We start from the raw sequence: 19,990 nt of genomic DNA, 5'->3' as shown, positions 1-19,990 counted from the left end.
GGCAGCAAATTTTCTCTGGATTGTCAGAAGTTGAGGGTGATTGACAGAAGAATGTAAAGGTCCGGAGGACCATTGAACCGGAGAAGAGGGTGGTGGGAGACGGCGACGGCAGACGCAAGGACAGAGGGCGATAAAAGGAACCAGAGGGTCTTACCTTCTGCGCCCTCAAAGTCTGCTGTGGGAGGTGACTGTGGGGCATGAAGGCTGAATGGTGGCTGGTCAAGGAGATGGACGACGATGCGCTGGATGGAGGCGATGGCTGCAACGGGCCTTCATGGCCAGCTGCAGCTGGGACTTTGAAAACGACACCAAATCTTGCGACTTTTGTATATGGTCCCAGTGGGCTATTTTTATACACTTTGTACCTAAGCTGGGATTGTGTCTATGCATAGTAATAAGTATGCAAAAAAGAATTTCACTATATCTCTGTACATGTGATAATAAAGAACAATTGAACCATTCAAATTATGAGATGCAGAGATAGGATAGATAGTCCAACAATAGAGGGCATAGCTATAAGGTGAGTGGGGGAATGTTTAATGGAGATATGCAGAGCAAGTGTCCGATGTGCAGACTCTCCTGCAACTCCATTCTGTTTGTGGACTGCACGTGGAGTCCATAGGGCAACCTATTTCCTGGGGGGAGGGGGTGGGTCACTCTCATTGTGCGGTGGCACAGTGGCACAGCGGTAAGCTGCTCCAGCGCCAGAGATCCAGGTTCGATCCTGACCATGGGTGCTGAATGTACAGAGTTTGTACGTTCTCCCTGTGACCACATGGATTTTCTTCAGGTGCTCCGGTTTCCTCCCACACTCCAAAGGTGTGCAGGTTTGTAGATTAATTGGTTTTGGTAAATACATTTGAAAATTGTCTTTTGTGTGTACGATATCGCTAGTATATCAGGTGATCGCTAGTCGGCGTGGACCGGGGTGGGTTGAAGAGCTTGTTTCTGCGCTGTATCTCTAATGTTAATCTAAACAAAACTAAAATCAGCCTATAGATTAGCAGGATATTTCTAACGTATTTGTTTTTCACCTATTTTATTTTAACGTTATAATATATTTTATGTGTAAGTGAAACTGTACATGCTGGTTTACACCGAAGATAGACACAAAATGCTGGAGTATCTCAGCATCTCTGGAGAAAAGGAATAGATGACATTTCGGGTCGAGACCGAAGTGATGAGGTTCTTGGTCATTTAGTTTTGTTTAGAAACACAGCATGGAAACAGGCCCTTCGGCCCACTGAGTCCATACCGACTATCGATCACCCATTCATACTAGTTCCATGTTATCCCATTTTCGCTTTCACTCCCTACACACTAGGGGCAATTTACAGAAGCCAATTAGCCCACAAACCTGCATGTCTTTGGGATGAGGGAGGAAACCGGATAACCCAGAAGAAACTCATGCGGTCAGAGGGAGCACGTGCAAGCTCTACACAGACATCACCCTTAGTCAGGATCGAACCCTGGTATCTGTCATTGAGAGGCAGCAGCTCCACCCACCGCCCATTTCTGGTGGGAACGCAGGTAGTTGAGGCAGAAGCTCATTCCTGAAACAAGGTCTGGCATGCCTTGGGCTGGAAGTTGGCAGCACTCGTTTATTTTAGAGATACAGAGTGGAAACAGGCACCAGCCCACGAAGTCTGCACCGACCAACAATCACCGCTATACCAGTACTATCCTACACAATGGGACAATTTACAGATAGTCAATTAATAGCCAATTAATCTACAAACCTGCACGAGTTTGGGATGTGGGAGGAGTCCGGAGCACCCGGAGAGAAAACCAACACGGTCACAGAGAGAATGTGCAAACTCCACGCAGACAGCAGCCTTGAACTCCAACTTCCTCAGCAATGCACTGGTGAACACGTTTGTACAAAATTCCTTTTCTCGCTGTTTATTGAAAACACCAATCTATTCCTTCAAATAGGTGGATGCCTGCAGCCACATGGCTTAGTGTGAAAGCATCTGGTGTTCATTTTGACAATTCAAGATTCAGCAGCAGCTGGCTGTGAACAAAAATCCAGTAATCCCAAGAACGTTCTCAATATTAGCCGTGATTTCAACAAAGCTTTTTCAAGTTCACACATCAAAAGATAGAACTTTGAACTCAACCAGTGGTAGATATGACTGTATGATTTTCACAGCAAGACACACGGGTAATAGAACTGCAATCTCAAGTGCACTGCTGGGAGTAAGGCCTGCCCAGTAACAGGCACATCGCAGATACATCGCCTTTGCCAAAGTTTCCAAAGAACAGACAGTTCTGTCACTAGGATCTGTCAAGCCTGTGAACTTTTATCTTCTTGTATTCTATAGGGTAAACTTGCTGCTTCTTCCATCTGTTCTAAAACGCTGAAAGATGTTCAGAACTCTCCCGAAGAAAACCGGGACAGACTAACGAACAGTGATGGGCCAGAACTTATATATAACTTCAGCACCTAGCAATTAGCTTGTGATTAACCAATTAGTCCAATTTTGTGGAAAACGTGATGAAAAGAGACAAGAAAAATCAGGCAAATTTACATTTTGAAATAAAAGAGGGGAATGCATTTTAGTCTCACCTGCCTGCGTTTGGCCCATTTCCCTCCAAACCTGTCCTATCCATGTACCTCTCCAAATGTTTCTTAAACGTTGCGATGGTACCTGTCTCAACTGTTGTTCAGATGAAAGTGGGAGCAAAGGAGTAATGTAATCCTGTCTAACCTGCACTTGAGCAGAAAAACAAAATCCTGCTGCTGTAAATTATTCCAATGGAGCATTAAAGTTGTGGTGAAATAAATTCCTAAAATAGATGGATCTTTAGTTCTTCTTGATTCATTTACAATAACTGTGTTACATCTGCCCCTGTAGAATTTATAACAGTAAATGGCAACATAGAGCACATAGCTGTAATCTATTGTATTAAACTAAGACTTCCCCCCACCTCTCCCCCTCCCTTCCCACCTTCCCTCTCCTTTCCTCCACCCCCCCCCCTCTCCCTCTGTTTCTTGCCCCTCTCTCTGTCTCTGCCCCGCTCTCTCTGTCTCTGCCCCTTCTCTTTCTGCCCTCACTCTCTACCCCCCCCCCCCCCTCCAGAAGCGCCTGCTAGTTGGGGACTATGCGTCAGTAGATAGGGCCATTATGGGGTAAAAGGAGCAAGTTAATAATATTAATATAATATCAAGGGGGTAGTTAGTGTGTGTGTGACGCCACATGCTGCCCCCCCCGCAACCGCACGTTGGGGGAACAGACCCAACGGGTCTGCACTTGGTCTAGTTTTTAATTAAAAGTAACAAAGATATGTGGAAATTGTTACATTTCTTCTTCTTCTTCTTGCGTATGGCATGCACAGCCTAAAGTTGTAGGACAACTTGTTCTATTTGATCTTATTTGATTGTGCACACCGGGTTGATTGCATTCGTCGAAACAGAGCGGACCACGTGAAGGTTGCAATAATATGTTACACGACGAACAGTTTTGAAAAGTATAAAGCACAAAGTGCTGAAGGAACTCAGGGGGCCAGGCAGCATCTGTAGAGGGAATGGACAGACTACCTCTCAGGTCAGGACCCTTCTATAGACTGCTGAAAATAGACTGATAGAAAAGTGTACACGGATCCACAAGTCCCAGAGATGCCTTTTTCCCAGTCTTTCATCCCAACATTCTTTGTTACTTTCACCAGCTGTGATCACCCCACCTTCCCTTTCCCATCCCTTTCTGCCTTCCAAAGGATCATCTCTCCATGACTCCTTGTTTCGCTCATCCATCCCCACACATCCCAACCTGTACTTGGGCATTTTCCCTGCAACTGTAGGAGATGAAACACAAATCCCTACACGTCCTCTCTCACTTTCATGCAGGAATCTAAACAGCCCTTCCACATGAGGCAGAGCTTCACCTGTATCTCCTACAACCATGTCTCCTTCATTCGATGCTCCCAATGTGTTTTCCTCTACATTGGTGAGAGCAAATGCAGACTAGACTTTGCCAAACACCTGCACTCTAACTACTGCGGCCACCGTTAGCTCTGGGCTGCAAACCACTTCAACTCCTCTCCCATTCCAAGATTGATCTGACTTTTCCCCGGCCTTCTTCACTGCCAGCGTGAGGCCAAACACAAACTATAGGAACATTATCTCATTTTTCTGCCTGGGTAATCTACAACAAACAAACACACACACTCATGCACGTACACACACGCACGCATACACACTATTTTTCACACAGAGGGAGATGGGTAGATGGAACAAGCTGCCAGGTGAGGTTGTTAAGGAGAGGCATGGACTATAACAGCATTTAAAACACATTTGGACAGAAAAGATTCAGAGGGATATGGGCCAAAGGCGGGCAGGTGGCACTAATGCAGATGGGGTATCCTGGTCAGCATGGGTAAATTGTGCAATTATGTCCATGGCAATTTTATTCATGTCAGGAGTTGGGATCACATAGTACGTTCCATGTCTGAAACATTAATACACAATGCATCTCCCTTGATGGTTTTGACATTTCATTCACAATTTTGAACTAAAACATGGTGTTTCAACATATTTTAGCTATTTGCTGAGGTTTAATCTTGAAATTGTCAGATGTTATTTTTAATAATAGACAGGTCTATTAACAATATTACCTGCCATGTCTAATTTTGCAGGGGATGACATAAACAGCAAATTCCCAGAACTGCATTCCGCTGAATACCATTTTGTCATTTTTAAATGAATCTTGTGTTAATAGACAGAATGTACAGTAGTTGAACATTAACTATACTATATTAACATTTAAAAGACATTTGGGCAGGCACATGAATAGGAAAGGTTTGGAGGGATATGGGCCAAACACAGGTAGGGGGCAATAGTTTAGATGGGCACCTTGGTCAGCATGGATGAGTTGGGCCAAAGGGCCTGTTTCCATGCTGTATGACTCCAGAACTCTTTGACTCCATTTCCTACCCCCTCTGCTTACATACATATACAAACAAACAATAATAGAGCAAAGCCAGAAACTATGCCCACGTCGATGTAGTTCAGAGCTTATTTGGAGGTTGTAGTGTTTAATTGGCTGATGTTTGTGGTGAAGAAGCTGATCCTGAACCTGGACGTTACAAACATTGCGTTTTTAGATATCGTGGTATCATAGTTCCCTTCACAATTGCCCAAACTAATGGTCTTGAACAGCAGGCAAGTAGATTTGTAATGGCTAATAGATATAATGAGCTGGTCAGATCATAAGTACTACCACTGGATGTCCTACTTCCCCCTAAATTGAAGTTACCTTTCATCATAACTATGTTCCATCAAGTGTAACAATTACCTGAAAGCTCTGCAAGTATACCTTCATTACCCAGACTAGGGAAGCTGCCCGATCTCAAGGAGTTGGCTTGCCACGCGCTTTGTAGGAACAAGTCAGATGGCCAGGAGAATATTCCAGGAACAATGTTTTTTATAAATGTACTTCACCATGTTTCAGACACATGCCTGTATATTTGAATTCTTTTTCATGCTTGCAATGAAATCAAATATCTAATGATAACAGCAAATATTATTGCTGTGAATATTATCAAAGATTAAGAAGGCATTGCTTTAAGGTGAGAGTTTAAAGGAGCAGTGTGGGTCAAGTCTTTTAACACACAGAGGGAGATGGGTGCCCGAAACACACTGGTGGAGGCAGATACAACAGTGGAATTTAAGAGGTTTTGGATGGATGCGCCGGGAATGGTGGGATATGGATCATGTACAGGCAGATGTGATTCGTCTGAAGAAGGGTCCGACCTGAAACGGCACCTATCCATGTTCTCCACGGTAGCTACCTAACCCTCTGCGTTACTCCAGCATTTTGTGCCTTTCTTTGAAATTAGTTTATTTTGGCACCATGTTGGGCAAAGACAATGCAGGCTGTAACGCCTGTTCTTGTGCTGTACTCTTCTATGTTTCTATGTTCCAATACAATCTACTTTATTTCTTCAGCTGAAACAACGTAGTCCTGTACCTCTTATCAGTTATTGCAGTTTGGGGAATGCAGAAATCATCTGAGAAAGTGAATAATGATGCATGGATTCTGTGCAGTACACACCTTTGATAATCTTGATTCACTACTAATCATTCACATTGGATATTAAACGGGGACAATATTCCACGTTATGTGGTGTCATATCCCAGAGGATATAACCTTCATACAACTGCAGATGTATAACCACTCCCATTTTACTGCTTCCCAATGCCCGGCCAAGGCACGCATGTGTACTTCCTCAGAGGTATATCCATAACCCAAATGTGGCTACGTCACACCAGTCTGCACAGTGGCGCAGCGGTAGAGTTGCTGCCTTACAGTGCCGGAGACCCGGGTTTGAACCTGATTACGGGTGCTGTCTGTACAGAGTTACTACATTCTCCCTGTGACCACATAGGTTTTCTCCAGTTTTCTCTCACACTCCAAAGACGTGAAGGTTTGTAGGTTAATTGACTTGTGTAAATTGTAAATTGTCCCAAGTGTGTAGGATAGTCTACGGGGTGATCAATTGTCGGCACCGACTTGGTGGACCGAAGGTCCTGTTTCTACCTTGTACCTCTAAAGTCTAAAGTAAAGTCAGTCCATCCTTCAGGTGAGTACTCGAGGAGCATTATTATTGCCTTTTACAATGTGTTTGATTCTTATCACTGGAGTTTGAATCTAGTAACGTGCCAGTGTTTGCCCTGGGGTGACAGCATCCGCAGAAGCATTAACCGGCAGGTTTTGGCACGGCCGATGCGGTTGTAAATAGTCCTGTTCCCTGCGCTGATGCGGCTGATCAGTCTCTGTCTCAGTGTCCCAGTCTACGACTGAACATCAGAGCCGAGCTATTCATCACAATTACTGTGAACGGCGGGGCATGGAAGAAATGCACAGATGTTGTGTTGCATAGACAATGACACTGACACCACCATGTGCATCTGGAGTACGTGGCATATCCACTGACTTGGATATACTCCAAAGATGCACTGAGCTGGACTAACCATGCCAACTCTCATTGCTGCTGATGACTATTTGTGTAACATCTTATTTCAAAGACCTACCTGGAGAGTTCTGTGCAATGAAGAAGAATTAAGATGAATTATCAACACCTGTACAGATGAAAATATTTGTACATCTAAATATAGTTTAATTGTATAATTCAGTGGTATTCAGCATTCTGAGCATAGAATTCAATTGTATTAAGCTTTATGAGTGTAGAGTTCAGTGGTATTAAGCTGTATGTGTGGCATTTACTTTTATCAGTGATGAATTTAGTGACATAAAATCATTCAGCACAGAAACAAGTCTTTCGGCCCAACTTGCCTGTGTCGACCGAGATGCCCCCTCTATACTAATCCCACCTGCACTCATTTGGCCCATATCCCTCTAAACCTTTCCTAAACATGTACCTGTCCAAATGTCTTTTAGGTGGTATTAAGCCATCTTCCAGAAAAACATTTGGTCAAATGGACGTTATAATAATTAAGCACAAAATGCTGGAATATTGGTGGAATACTGGAGCATGGGCTACTTGCTTTCCCTCTCTCTCCATCCCCTCCCCCTTCCCAGTTCTCCCACCAGTCTTAAGGGCCTGTCCCACGAGCATGAGACCGCACGGAGGTCGAGTGAGTGACGTGAAGTTCGAGCGAAGTCCGCGGGAAGTTTGCGCGTGACGTACGGCGTCAAGGCGCTGCGTCCAGCGTCGAGACGCTGCGTATGCCCGTCGAGGCAGTGCGTATGGCGTCGAGGTGGCTGCGGGCCGGCAGGCCGTTGCCGCGCGGAATTTTTGAACACTGTCATTTTTTTCGCAGCCCCAAGCGATGTCAGGACCAGCTCTGCACAACTCCATACGGCTCTGGTGATCGAAGTGGGACCGGCACCGCGAGGCCGTACGGCTCAAGCGACCACGTTAGGTCGCGCTTGCCGCATGCAGGCGCATGCTCGTGGGACAGGCCTTTTACTGTCTCCGACTACATTCTATCTCTGTATCGCCCACTCCCCTGACATCTGTCTGAAGAAGGGTCTCGACCCGAAACGTCGCCCATGCCTTCTCTCCAGAGATGCTGCCTGTCTCGCTGAGTTACTCCAGCATTTTGTGTCTACCTTCGATTTAAACCAGCATCTGCAGTTCTTTCCTACATATAATAATAAGCATTTGGACTCAATCTCCATGAAATGATTGTCATTCTTCACTGATGATGTTTTACTTACAGTGGTTGTATAAGCAGCTTCTGGGTCATCTTCTAACACTCTGGAAAGACCAAAGTCTGACACTTTGCAGACAAGGTTACTATTGACAAGTATATTGCGAGCTGCCAGGTCCCGGTGTACATATCCCATGTCAGACAGGTATTTCATGCCAGATGCTATTCCACGAAGCATGCCCACTAGTTGGATAACCGTGAAATGTCCATCATGTTTCTAAAGAGCACAAGAGTTTAAAAAACTCGATTAAATGCAGGAACTATTTATGCCACAGCTCTCTCCATGAACAAATACATGAAATAAATTTACTTTGTTCTTGTACAATAATTTATAAAGGTCAGTGACAGAGTATAATTGTTCTATACAGTGTTTTTGTTGGAGACAAAAAGGTGCTGGTCCATAATATAACAGTTCATGCAATGCTATCAGTGCCTGTATAGTTATCAATATAGTTTCAATATATTATCAATATATTATCAATATCGTTTCTAACTTCATAAAGATGCCGGCACGCTGTACAGGCGGCTATTACCACAAACAAGGCACTGGTTCTACATCAAATGTGATGCTTATGTTTACTTTAGTTTTGGGATACAGCATGGAAACAGGGCCATCGGCCCACCGAACCCATGCTGATCTTTGATTACCCGTTTACACTAATTGTTTTTAACAGAGGCCAATTAACCTGCAAACGCGCACATCTTTCGGATGTGGGAGGAACTTGGAGCGTCAGGGGTACCAAAACAGTCAATGGGAGAATGTGCAAACTCCACATAGACACAGACCATGAGGTTAGGATCTGCCGCTATGAGGCAGCGGCTTTACCAGCTGTATCCCCGTGCACTGTTTTATGTTCCATAAACAACCGTTTATGTTCCATAAATAACTCAATATGTTTTGTTTCCACCATTAAATCAGCTTAATCGATTTTTGTGGTTTACTCCATACAAAATCTGCCATGGTTATTTGACATGTATTTATCTACTTTTCCACTTTAGTTCCTAATCCATAACTTAACGTATACATTTTCCTCTATACGGGTTGAACACCGATTTCCACCGCCCACCCTATAAACTGGACAAAATTATCAGAGCACAGTTGAAATTTCCTGAGCGGTCACATAAGGCATTGTAAACCGAACGTGAATGGAATGACCTGCTGACCCATCCCCGGCTCCCAACATCTCCCCGGCTGTTTGGAGCCCTGGCTTCCCACCCCACACCCGACGCACAAGGTGCACCAGCGAACCCCTCTCACCTGCTGGTGTTTCTTGCTGTTCTTGGTAGTTATATTCACTCTCCGTTCGACCGCTGCCGCCTGCTTCTCCCGTCGCCCTCCCGCCCGCTAGATTAACCATCATTTGTAGTCATCGGCAATAACGGAAGCCACTCCCTCCGCTATGGTCTGTTATAACAAGGCTTTACTGTAGATGGACCACAGTGGAGGGAGTGGTGTCCGTTAATGCCGATGACTGCAGATGATAGTTAATAGACAAAAAGACACAAAGTGCTAGAGTAATTCAGTGGATTAGGATCTCTGGAGAACACGGATAAGTGACATCGGGACCCTTCCTCAGGCTGATTCAATCGGTTGGTTTAGTCCAGCACTTTGTGTTTCAGTGTGCTCCCCCTCGGGAAACGTGGGCCTCCCTCCTCCCTCACCTGCTCTCACTTCCAAGGTAGAGTTTGTCAGCGACTCTGAGGGAGAGGGAGGAGGAGATGGTGGTGGAGGGGAGGGCTGGAGTGAAGAGAATAGGTCGACTGGACAGAGCGACAGGAGAAGCAGCGGTGGCGGTGGGATAAAGCCACCGCTATCAGCAAGAAACAGCGGCAGGTGCACCGTGCAAGTCGGGAGTGGGGTTGGAAGCCAGGGCTTTAAACGGCTGGGAGATGGTGGGAGCCGGGGATGGGTCAATCCATTCACATTCAGCTTACATTTTAGATATATATTTTAAGTTCTTTAAGTTAATTAAAATTTAGATGTAATGCATGTCGTATCAGTCTTTATCACATTCCATGGTGATTTACAGACACGGGTCAGAGCTGTATTGTCGTTTCATTATCACGTGACTTCTGTTGGCCCGGAAAAACGGATAATCCAGAAAGGCTCTGGAACCGAGGGTGCTGGGAAATCGATGTTCAACCTGTACCTTCAAGCTAATTTTATGAACTCCCTCTTTTAATTAGTCTGATTAACTCAACGCAGTGTACAAGAGTTGGCTGCCAAATTGGAATTGATAATAATCTTTCATTATGTTCCAAATGTGTGATGCTATTTAAATATTTTAGGTAACAATAATGTTAAGCATTTTTGAATTGTAAATGTTTTAAGACTGCTATATTTTAGTCAGTTAAAAGTATCGAGGCATATGGTGAGTTAGTAGACTGAGGAAAGACCAGTCTTGAACAAATATAATAGAGGAACAAACTATGGAAGAGAAATAGCCTAATCCAGTTCATATACACTGTAGGCTTGGTCTGCTGTGTCTGTTCTTTGGACTTTTTCTGTTGCCCTCATATCACTTTGCAAACTTGGCGCATTACTACCACAATGGAAGTTTACACCTTGGCTCCTATCCTTACATAGCCACATTTGTAGGCAGAGCTGCTGCCTCACGATGCCAGAGACCCGGGTTCGATCCTGACTAAGGGTGCTGTCTGTATGGAGTTTGAACATTCTCCCTGTGACCACGTGGGTTTTCTCCGGGTGCTCTGGGTTCCTCCCACATTCCTACCATGTGTGGGTTTGTAGATTCATTTGCCTCTGTCAGTTGTCCCTCGTGTGTAGTGAGTGAATGCAGAAGTGGGATAACATAGAACTAGTGTGAACGGCTGATCGATGGTCGGCGTGGATTCAGTGAGCCAAAGGGCCTGTTTCCATGCCGTATCCCAAAACTAGAAAAAATTAAATGTAATGCATGTCGAATCAGACTTTATCATGCCCTTTTTTGTTCTGCTCGCATTGATCTCTGTGTAAGGCCACTGGCAGTATAAAGGGAAAACTCAGGCGTGATGAGCTTAATATTTGTGACCATGAGGTGAATGCTGATTGTACTGGGGGCAGCGTGCAGCTGAACCTTGGCTATGTACCACTGGCAAATGAAGCTTTCAGTGTGTGGTTCAGCCCCAGGAATCCATCAAGGTGCAAACTGTTTTGTGCTTTTATCTGAGATTTTACTAAAAGTCAAAATAGAAGTAACCATAATCAGAAACATAATCCCCAGCTCACAAAAGAAAGTGGATTGTCTTCTGAGGGAGTAGGGTTAATCTTACAAGACAGGAGAATTGATAGCTAAGTTCACAGCTGGTAATAAGGATTTGTGGTATCACTCATAACACACCAGGCATCAGTCCTTTAAGGTATTTTTCACCTATGGCTGCACTCATATGCATGTGGAAGTATTATATTAATATGTTAATTTGAATACCGGTTCCCTAGGGTCCATTAACTTCAACACTTACAGCTATAAAGTCTCAATAACTGTATCTGATAACCAGAGGTAGACAAAAATGCTGGAGAAACTCAGCGGGTGAGGCAGCATCTATGAAGCAAAGGAAATAAGCAAAGTTTCGGGTCGAAACCCTTCTTCAGATAACCAGATCTTCCTTTGTTATGACACCAGTAATAAAAATAGACAGTTGAATCTCTTGGGGGGAAAACACACATTATCGTGCACTCCACCGCGCAGAACTACAAATTATTTTTTTTTTGCAATAAATAAAACTAGGTCTGTTTCTTAGTGTAGAAGTTGCCTATGAATTAAAATGACACAGAATTTATTCTGTCAGCTATCTCACCCTCAGAAATGAGTCCAGGGATCCATTTTCCATGTATTCCACGACTATCATGACTGGCCGGCCTGCGGGCGAAACAGAAGGAACAAGCAAAACGTTACACAAAGTTACTTGTGTTTGGCTTAAGTGCAAGAGTTAAGGGATGTAATGGTGAGGCGGGGGATGGATGTATAGCTGAGGCGCTGGTCTGGCTGCATTTGGAATATTGTGAGCAATTTTGGGCACTGTATGTGAGGAAGGATGTGCTGGTTCTGGAGGGGGCTTACAAGAATGATCCCAGGAATGAGCGTTTGATGGCATATGATGAGCGTTTGTTGGCACTGGGCCTGTACTCGCTGCAGTTTAGAAGAATGAGGGGGGACCTCATTGCAGGGCTGCCATCTCTCATGCTTTGAGCGTGAGACTCACGCCCTCAAGCAAACTCTCACGCCCTCACGCTCATCAGAAATTTCTCACGCTCAGTGGCATCTGCAGTGTCTCTGTTCTGATTCTATCCCATTTATAGTGGGTCCATTGAACTTGAAAACGTGCACCAGCAGACTCAGGAGCCGCTTCCTCCCCTCTGTTATCCAGCTTCTGAACAGTCCTTCCATAAGCTTGGATACTGTCCGATTCACCTCTACTCTGTCGCAGACATTGAACTCTGTCTATGGAACTGCTGCACTACAATGCTGAGAACTATATTCTGCACACTGTATCTTCTCTTCTGCTCTACCTATTGTACTTGAATTTGACTTGATTGGATATCTTGCAAACAAACCTTTTCACTGGAGCTTGGTACACGTGACAATAATAAACCTAAACCCGCAATCCCAGAGAGCTCCTGGACATTGCAAAGGTCTTTGCCTCTTTTATTTTAATCTTTGCCTCAAGCCTCAAGCAGAGGCAAATCAGCCCCATTGAGTTATCATAAAATGACAGCATCTTTCATGGTGGCAACTAAGCAAGCTATGGAAGAACTGGGAAAACTCAAATTGGCATTGAATCTTGGATGAATGATTTTGAAAGGCATTTCAATAATCTGTTAATATGTTTAATTCATTCTTTTAACAAAAGGACATGTAGTGTTAATTAGCCCCCGCTATGATATGAATTAATGAGTAGGTGCTTTAATGGTTTGGCTTGTCATAATTCTGGACAAACTCAACTCATTTGGTGCCAGAATTAGAGAAGTAAATTCACCAGCTTAGTGCATATGTATGACTGATGTGCTCAATATATCCACATCACATCTCAGAAAATCTTAATGTTCACATTGGCTTCCAGTTCAGAGCCGGCACATTCCTAGCAGTTCCCAACATTACCTGGAAGAGAACACATTGTTCCCTTGTTTTGTTAGTCATTTGAGTAGAAAAAAAAGCACATTTTTGATCCACAGTGTGTCTGCACAATCCAATTCAGACCCAGTCTCACTTAATGTCCCACAATTCTATTCAAATAACTTGCTACAAATTAGAAAGCAGATAGATCACTTTAAGAATCTATGCAGGAAAAGGACCTACAGCCTCTTGAGTCTACTCTAGTCTTCATTAGTGTGAGGCTGAGGATCAGTCACATGCACTTATACCAATCCCCATATCCCTTAATCAGTGGAGTTCTAACACATATTGATCTCAGCTTGGAAAGCACTCAACAACTGAATATCCATGTACCTCTGGGGCATCTCGGTACTAAATGTGCTCATCTCGGCACTAAATGGTTGACCACTTATCCTGAGATCTTGCCCTCTAGCTGGAAACTTTGCTGCCAGAGGATTTAGTCTCTTGACATCAACCCTGCCAGTCCTCACCTCTGCATAAGCTCGTATGCATAAATGAAACCATTGCTCATTCTTCTAAGCTCTGAATTATTCTGGCTGCAACTAGCCTTGATGGCGAGCTGTAGCTGGGTCTATGAAATGGACCCAGAAGCTGGTGACTATTGCATATAGACTCAGTGGGCTGTTTCTATGCATTATGTCCTAACCGGGTATTGTACTTATGTATGGTAATAATCTCACTGATCCGTGCGCTATGCAGAACAAGAATCTCACTGGACATTGGTACATGTGATAATAAAGAACCATTGAACCACTGAGGAGAAGTTGGAGGTTATACAGCATCGGGAGAGAAGAAATGATGGCCTTGAAATTTGATCTCCGAATGCAATGTGCCTATGCACCATGAATGGAGACAAGGAGACATTTCTATAGCCAGAGGGTGATGAATCTGTGGATTGCCACAGACAGCTGTGGAGGCCAAGACATTGTGTATATTTAAAGCGGAGATTGATAGGTTCTTGATTAGTAAGGGCATCAAGGTTACGGGGAGAATGGGATGTAGAGGGAAGAGTCGATCAGCCAGGAATAAATGGCAGAGTAGACCCGGGCGTCCTTGTACACCGGTCACGGAAAGTTGGCGTGCAGGTACAGCAGGCAGTGAAGAAAGTTAATGGAATGTTGGCCTTCATAACAAGAGGATTTCAGTATAGGAGTAAAGAGGTTCGTCTGCAGTTGTATAGGGCTCTGGTGAGACCACATCTGAGTATTGTGTACAGTTTTGGTCTCCTAATTTGAGGAAGGACATCCTTGTGATTGAGGCAGTGCAGCGTATGTTCACGAGATTGATCCCTGGGATGGCGGGACTGTTATATGAGGAAAGATGGAAAAGACTAGGCTTGTATTCACTGGAGTTTAGAAGGATGAGGGGTTATCTTATAGAAACATATAAAATTATAAAAGGACTGGACAAGCTAGATGCAGGAAAAATGTTCCCAATGTTGGGTGAGTCCAGAACCAGGGGCCACAGTCTTAGAATAAAGGGGAGGTCATTTAAGACTGAGGTGAGAATTCATCCAGAGAGTTGTGAATTTATGGAATTCCCTGCCACAGAGGGTAGTGGAGGCCAAATCACTGGATGGATTTAAGAGAGAGTTGGATAGAGCTCGAGGGGCTAGTGGAGTCAAGGGATATGGAGAGAAGGCAGGCACGGGTTATTGATAGGGGACGATCAGCCATGATCACAATGAATGGCGGTGCTGGCTCGAAGGGCTGAATGGCCTCCTCCTGCACCTATTTTCTATGTTTCTATGTTTTCCATCTACCTTAATGTGGATATGTGTGTATATTCATGTGTGTATATATTTATATTATGGTACATGGACACACTTATCTGTTTTGTAGTAAATACCTACTATGTTCTGTGTGCTGAAGCAAAGCAAGAATTTAATTGTCCTATACAGGGACACATGACAATAAATTCACTTGAACTTGAACTTAATGGAGACCATTGAACTTCCTATAACCAGACTTCAATGTTATTTCTTGGCACTTAATGTTATGCCCTTTATCCTCCATCGTTGCATTATGGACGGCTTGATTGTATTCATGTATAGTCTTTGTTTTACTAAATAGAACACAAACAAAAGCTTTTCATTGTATCTCGGTACACATGACAATATTAATAATAATAAACTAGGAATGGTTTTCATTTGACCAAACAAGCTTATCATCGACTCTTTTTCACCAAAAATCAGCTAATTGCACCTGACCACCAACTGGTCTTCCTCCTCCACCCAGACAACAGTTTCCCAACCCCTTCCCCTGCCATTAATTCATGTTGATAGTGATAGGAGCAGAATTAGGCCATTCGGCCTATCAAGCCTACTCCGCCATTCAACATGGGTGATCTATCTTTCCCTCTCACCCCATTCTCCTGCCTTCTCACCATAACCTCTGACACTCGTACTAATCAAGAATCTATCTGTCTACGCCTTAATAATATCCATTGACTTGGCCTCCACAACCTACTGTGGTACTGAATTCCACAGATTCACCACCCTTATATTTGGATTAAAATGATTAACTCTGGTCCATAATCTCCCCAGTGCACATTCATTTATGTATACATTTCACACACTGTCACAATTCAACCTGTAGAAGTTTGGAAAAACGCACATAAGTGTAAGAAAAGTATAATACTTTTTGTAACGACTCCCTCCAAACGAATGATGTTAGGGTGGTCAAACTGCCCCATGATGCTTGCTTCTCTGAGGAAGTCCTTCCGCTGTCTGTCCATGTAACCTCCTTTTAAAGTCTTGATGGCCACGGGAATCTCCCTTTTCCCAGGTGTCTTCAGGCGACCGCTGCAAACCTCTCCAAACTCCCCTAAAAATGCACATCGTTAGAACCAGCGATTGGGGCAGTTTCTGTTGCAAAATCATCAAGTGTAAGCACATTTTAATTAGCATGCCTTAAACACTCTGTGAGAAGCAGTTAGCTGCCTCATTGAGCTGTAATATTCTTGCTTTAATCTGTGAAGAGATAGGATTCAGCTGCATAATAATATGGACTAAGCACATTTAGCTCCAGGGTTACATGTCCTGACTATTTGCACAATTCTGTGGAAGTGTTATCTCACTACAAGAACCCACCTCGTTTAAATCTCATGTGCACCTGTGGGATATGCAATTTGCAACTAATTTTCTGCTTATGAAAGATTATTAATGACTATGCTATGCCTGCTCTATATATTCAGTGTATTCCAGGCAGCTTACTAGCAGTGGAGAATATTTGGACATTAACAAGCAGATGCTTGTTGATAGAAATATTGTACATTTAAATTATTTTTGTCCGACCTGCGTCAATCACTTGCTCAATGGTTGTAGTGTTAACTAAACTTTTTCTATAGAGATGGTGCCTGACCCACTAATGTAGTCCAGCACTTTGTGTCTATCTTCAGTTACAGTTTGTGTTTATCTACAGAAACTATTTATAGTTGGCTGGCAATGGGAACCTGCATGCACAAAGGGTGGGGCTTCCTTTCAAAATATTTCAAATTACCTTGATTTATATGTGAAAGGTGATACCATGGTACACTAGGAAATTAACTCCAGATACTTAGGTGAGGGAAGATAATGTGAAGCCATGATATATGAGCAACTGATATTTTCCGAAATCCAAATAAAGAATTGACCATTACTAGTTTTTTTATGCTAAGAAGTTACACTTGGATATTCATCATTAGTCATGAGTTTGTGGTGAGAAGTGATGAGTAGGTATTAAGAGGACCCCTCTAGTAAGTGGACATTAATCTCCACATCAGGACCAATCCTGAGTATGGAACAGGTGCTACACTGATATCTTCAGGTTAGTGAGCAGCATCCCACCTCCTATCTGAGAAGTGTTGATAGCCTCCCATTCCTCCTCTCACTTATTGACAACTGCTTGAGGGATGGGGGAATAACAATGGAGGACCTGGCATGGGGGGGGGGACCTGGCAGAGGGAGGGGGGGGGGGCTGGCAGGGGGGGGGGGGGGGGGGGGGGGGGGGGGGGGTGCAGGAATTTTACTGTGACTTGTCACATGTAACAATAACGCATTCCTAGGTGAAATTTTCCCATCCCACATCCATTGACAATTTCCCATGGCCTTGAAGCACTGCACAACCCGGTTCCGTTGGAGTTAAATACGAAGATGGTGTTAGTTTATCTGAGAGAGTAATGAATCTCTGGAATTCTCGGCCCCTGAGAGTGGTGAAATATATTTCTTGGGTCAAGTCATTGGGTATTTTTAAAGCCAAGATTGACAGATTCTTGATTAGTAAGGGTTTCAAAGGTTATGTGGAGAAGTTAGGAGAATGGAGTTTAGAGGGAAAGATAGATCCATATTTCAACTATCTCTTGATGTTAAACTATCTGAGGAATGCATTCATTGCTGGACCCAGTGTGCTGGGAACAGGCTCACCTCCTTCGATTTAACTTATTTTTAATCAGCCAACAAACAGGCATGATTTTGTTTTAGCATAGAGGAGCAGCTTTTAAAACTGAGGCTAAATATGAATAGGTGTTTACATTCTGGATTTGTCTTGGGAGATCACTCAGCTTTGTAATGCTGACAACTTAATTCTTCTACTCTTATTTTCAAAATTAATCTTAAAATGGTTTTCAAGTAAGTAGCCCAGTTGCAATGTTTTTGCTGGGATGCGAGTGATTGTGGGAAGTGCAAATTAACCCTTGATCAGGGAGGGAGCAGGTCAAAGCTGGATAGAGTAGATGTGGAGAGAATGGTTCCACAAGTGGGAGACAAGGACCAGAGGGCACAGCCTCAGAATAAAAGGACGTACCTTTCAAAAAGGAGATGAGGAGGAATTTCCTTAGCCAGAAGGTGGTGATTCTGTGGGATTCATTGTCACAGATGGTTGTGGAGTACAAGTCGTTGGATATTTTAAAAGCAGACATTGACAGGTTCTTGGTTTTTAAGGGCGTCAAAGGTTACGGGGAGAAGGGAGGAGTATTCGGTTGAGAGGGAAAGATAGATCAACCATAGTTGCATGGCAGAGTAGACTCGAAGTGCTGAAAGGTCTAATTCTGCTCCTGTGGCTTATGAACATGAGCTTCAATGCCCAATCATTCTTAAAAGTTGGATCTCATATTCAATTTAGTGCCATTACAGGGGTTCAGCGCTCCTTTTGCTCAGATCCATTCCTGATCCAGCAGTAGATCATTATTGGGGGCCATAGGCAGGAGCCTGACAGAATGGTCTTTCCTCAGTATTTCTAAGGGGTGAAAGGCTCCATTTTGATTAGAGTGAAGCTGCAAAGGTGAATGAAGTGGTTGATAGCATGTTAAACAAAAAGAATAATTAAAACATGAGTGGCACTGTTGCAGATCTTTGAATCAGATACGTGCATAATTTGCAGAACAATGCATTGTGTGCAGTGTTGATCACAGTAGTACATCCCCAGGAATCGCTCAGAAAAAATGTATAATTTATGCTTGAATGAAACTCCTAGGATCCTTGTATAGTTACTCAGTGACAAGAGACATCCAACAGACAATGTAGGGTTAAAACAATCGTATTTTCAGATATGTACAAAATAGTATTTAAAAATTAATGAACCAAAATTGGAGAAAGAGAAGAAAAGTTAAGAGATCTTAAAATTACAATTAACAACAGCGAATATTTCCAAGACAGATTCTTGCACAGTAGAAGCTCTGGTTACACGCAGGATAGAATATATATGGTTAAACACTGACAAGGTAAAATAACATTGAAATGTAGCTGACCAAAATAAAGATAAACATTGTTGAATTAATTATGGAAAACTAAAGGTGGACTAAAATGAACCAATATTTTAGGTTCATTTTTGAAATGATTTGGCGGGACTTTTGAGACCTTGAGATTACGCACCCATTGAGCATTCACAGGTAGCAAATATCTGCTGTGTATTTCTGCAAGTGATGTATTTTATGAATAATATTCTTGTTGCAGACTTGTTGCAATCTGATAATGTCATAAATCAATGAGCAAACCACAAGCAGTGTCAGCTGAAAAATGGTGAGATCGATCTGAAGTATGAAGGTCACTCAATATTCTGTTTAATTGCATATAGCACATAATGATCTTTGTGAAAGTTAGTCTTGAAGTCATGAGGTTGTAAATTCACCCATTATAGGATGTGATGCGAGAACTGCAACAGGAAGTGACAGACACAAAGTGCTGGAATACTCAGCAGGTCAGGCAGCATCTCTGGAGAAAAAAGATGGGTTGTGGCCGTTGTGGCTTGTTGGGGAGAGGGGATAGACCTTTTCAAAGGAGCTAGCACAGGGAGGATGGGTGGCATGGTCTTCTGATGTGCTGCAAGAATCGATAATTCTGCCACAACAGTCTGCACGTTTAGAGCAATCGTAAAAAAATATGAAACTATCCAACCTACACAATGGTATTAGGATACTGGGGCATTTAAGATCAATTTACATATATTAATTGGATTGCTACTTAACTTTCAAACAGTCAACAAAATCTAAATTGAGAAACCAAATTCAGGAATAGGTGGGGGGGAAACACCCTATTGGTTTGCTCATGGGCGTGGCCAAGATGGCCATTCACGGATACAGGCAGTAGACAGTCGAGTGTTCTACCGAGTGTTTTGCCGGGAGGAGGGGGGGGTGAGGTGGGCACAGTGATGCAGTGGTAGAGTTGCTGCCTTACAACGCCAGAGACTTGGGTTTGATCCCGATTACTGGTTCTCCCTGTGACCAA

General features: G+C 43.4%; 1 protein-coding gene across 1 annotated transcript in view; it reads right to left on the bottom strand.

Annotated features, from left to right (window-relative positions):
* Window positions 1-19,990, bottom strand: part of epha6 (eph receptor A6) — a 486,126-nt gene that overhangs the window by 18,820 nt on the left and 447,316 nt on the right. The window contains exons 11-13 of the mRNA XM_055644571.1: window positions 15,930-16,115; window positions 11,975-12,036; window positions 8,184-8,393 (exon numbers count right to left, since the gene is read on the bottom strand). Coding sequence (XP_055500546.1) covers window positions 8,184-8,393; window positions 11,975-12,036; window positions 15,930-16,115 — 458 coding nt within the window. The remainder of the gene's footprint in view (window positions 1-8,183; window positions 8,394-11,974; window positions 12,037-15,929; window positions 16,116-19,990) is intronic.

This window comes from Leucoraja erinacea, chromosome 13 (genome assembly GCF_028641065.1).
Source record: "Leucoraja erinacea ecotype New England chromosome 13, Leri_hhj_1, whole genome shotgun sequence".
Taxonomy (NCBI): Eukaryota; Metazoa; Chordata; class Chondrichthyes; order Rajiformes; family Rajidae; genus Leucoraja; species Leucoraja erinaceus.
This window is presented reverse-complemented; position numbering and strand designations above follow the sequence as displayed.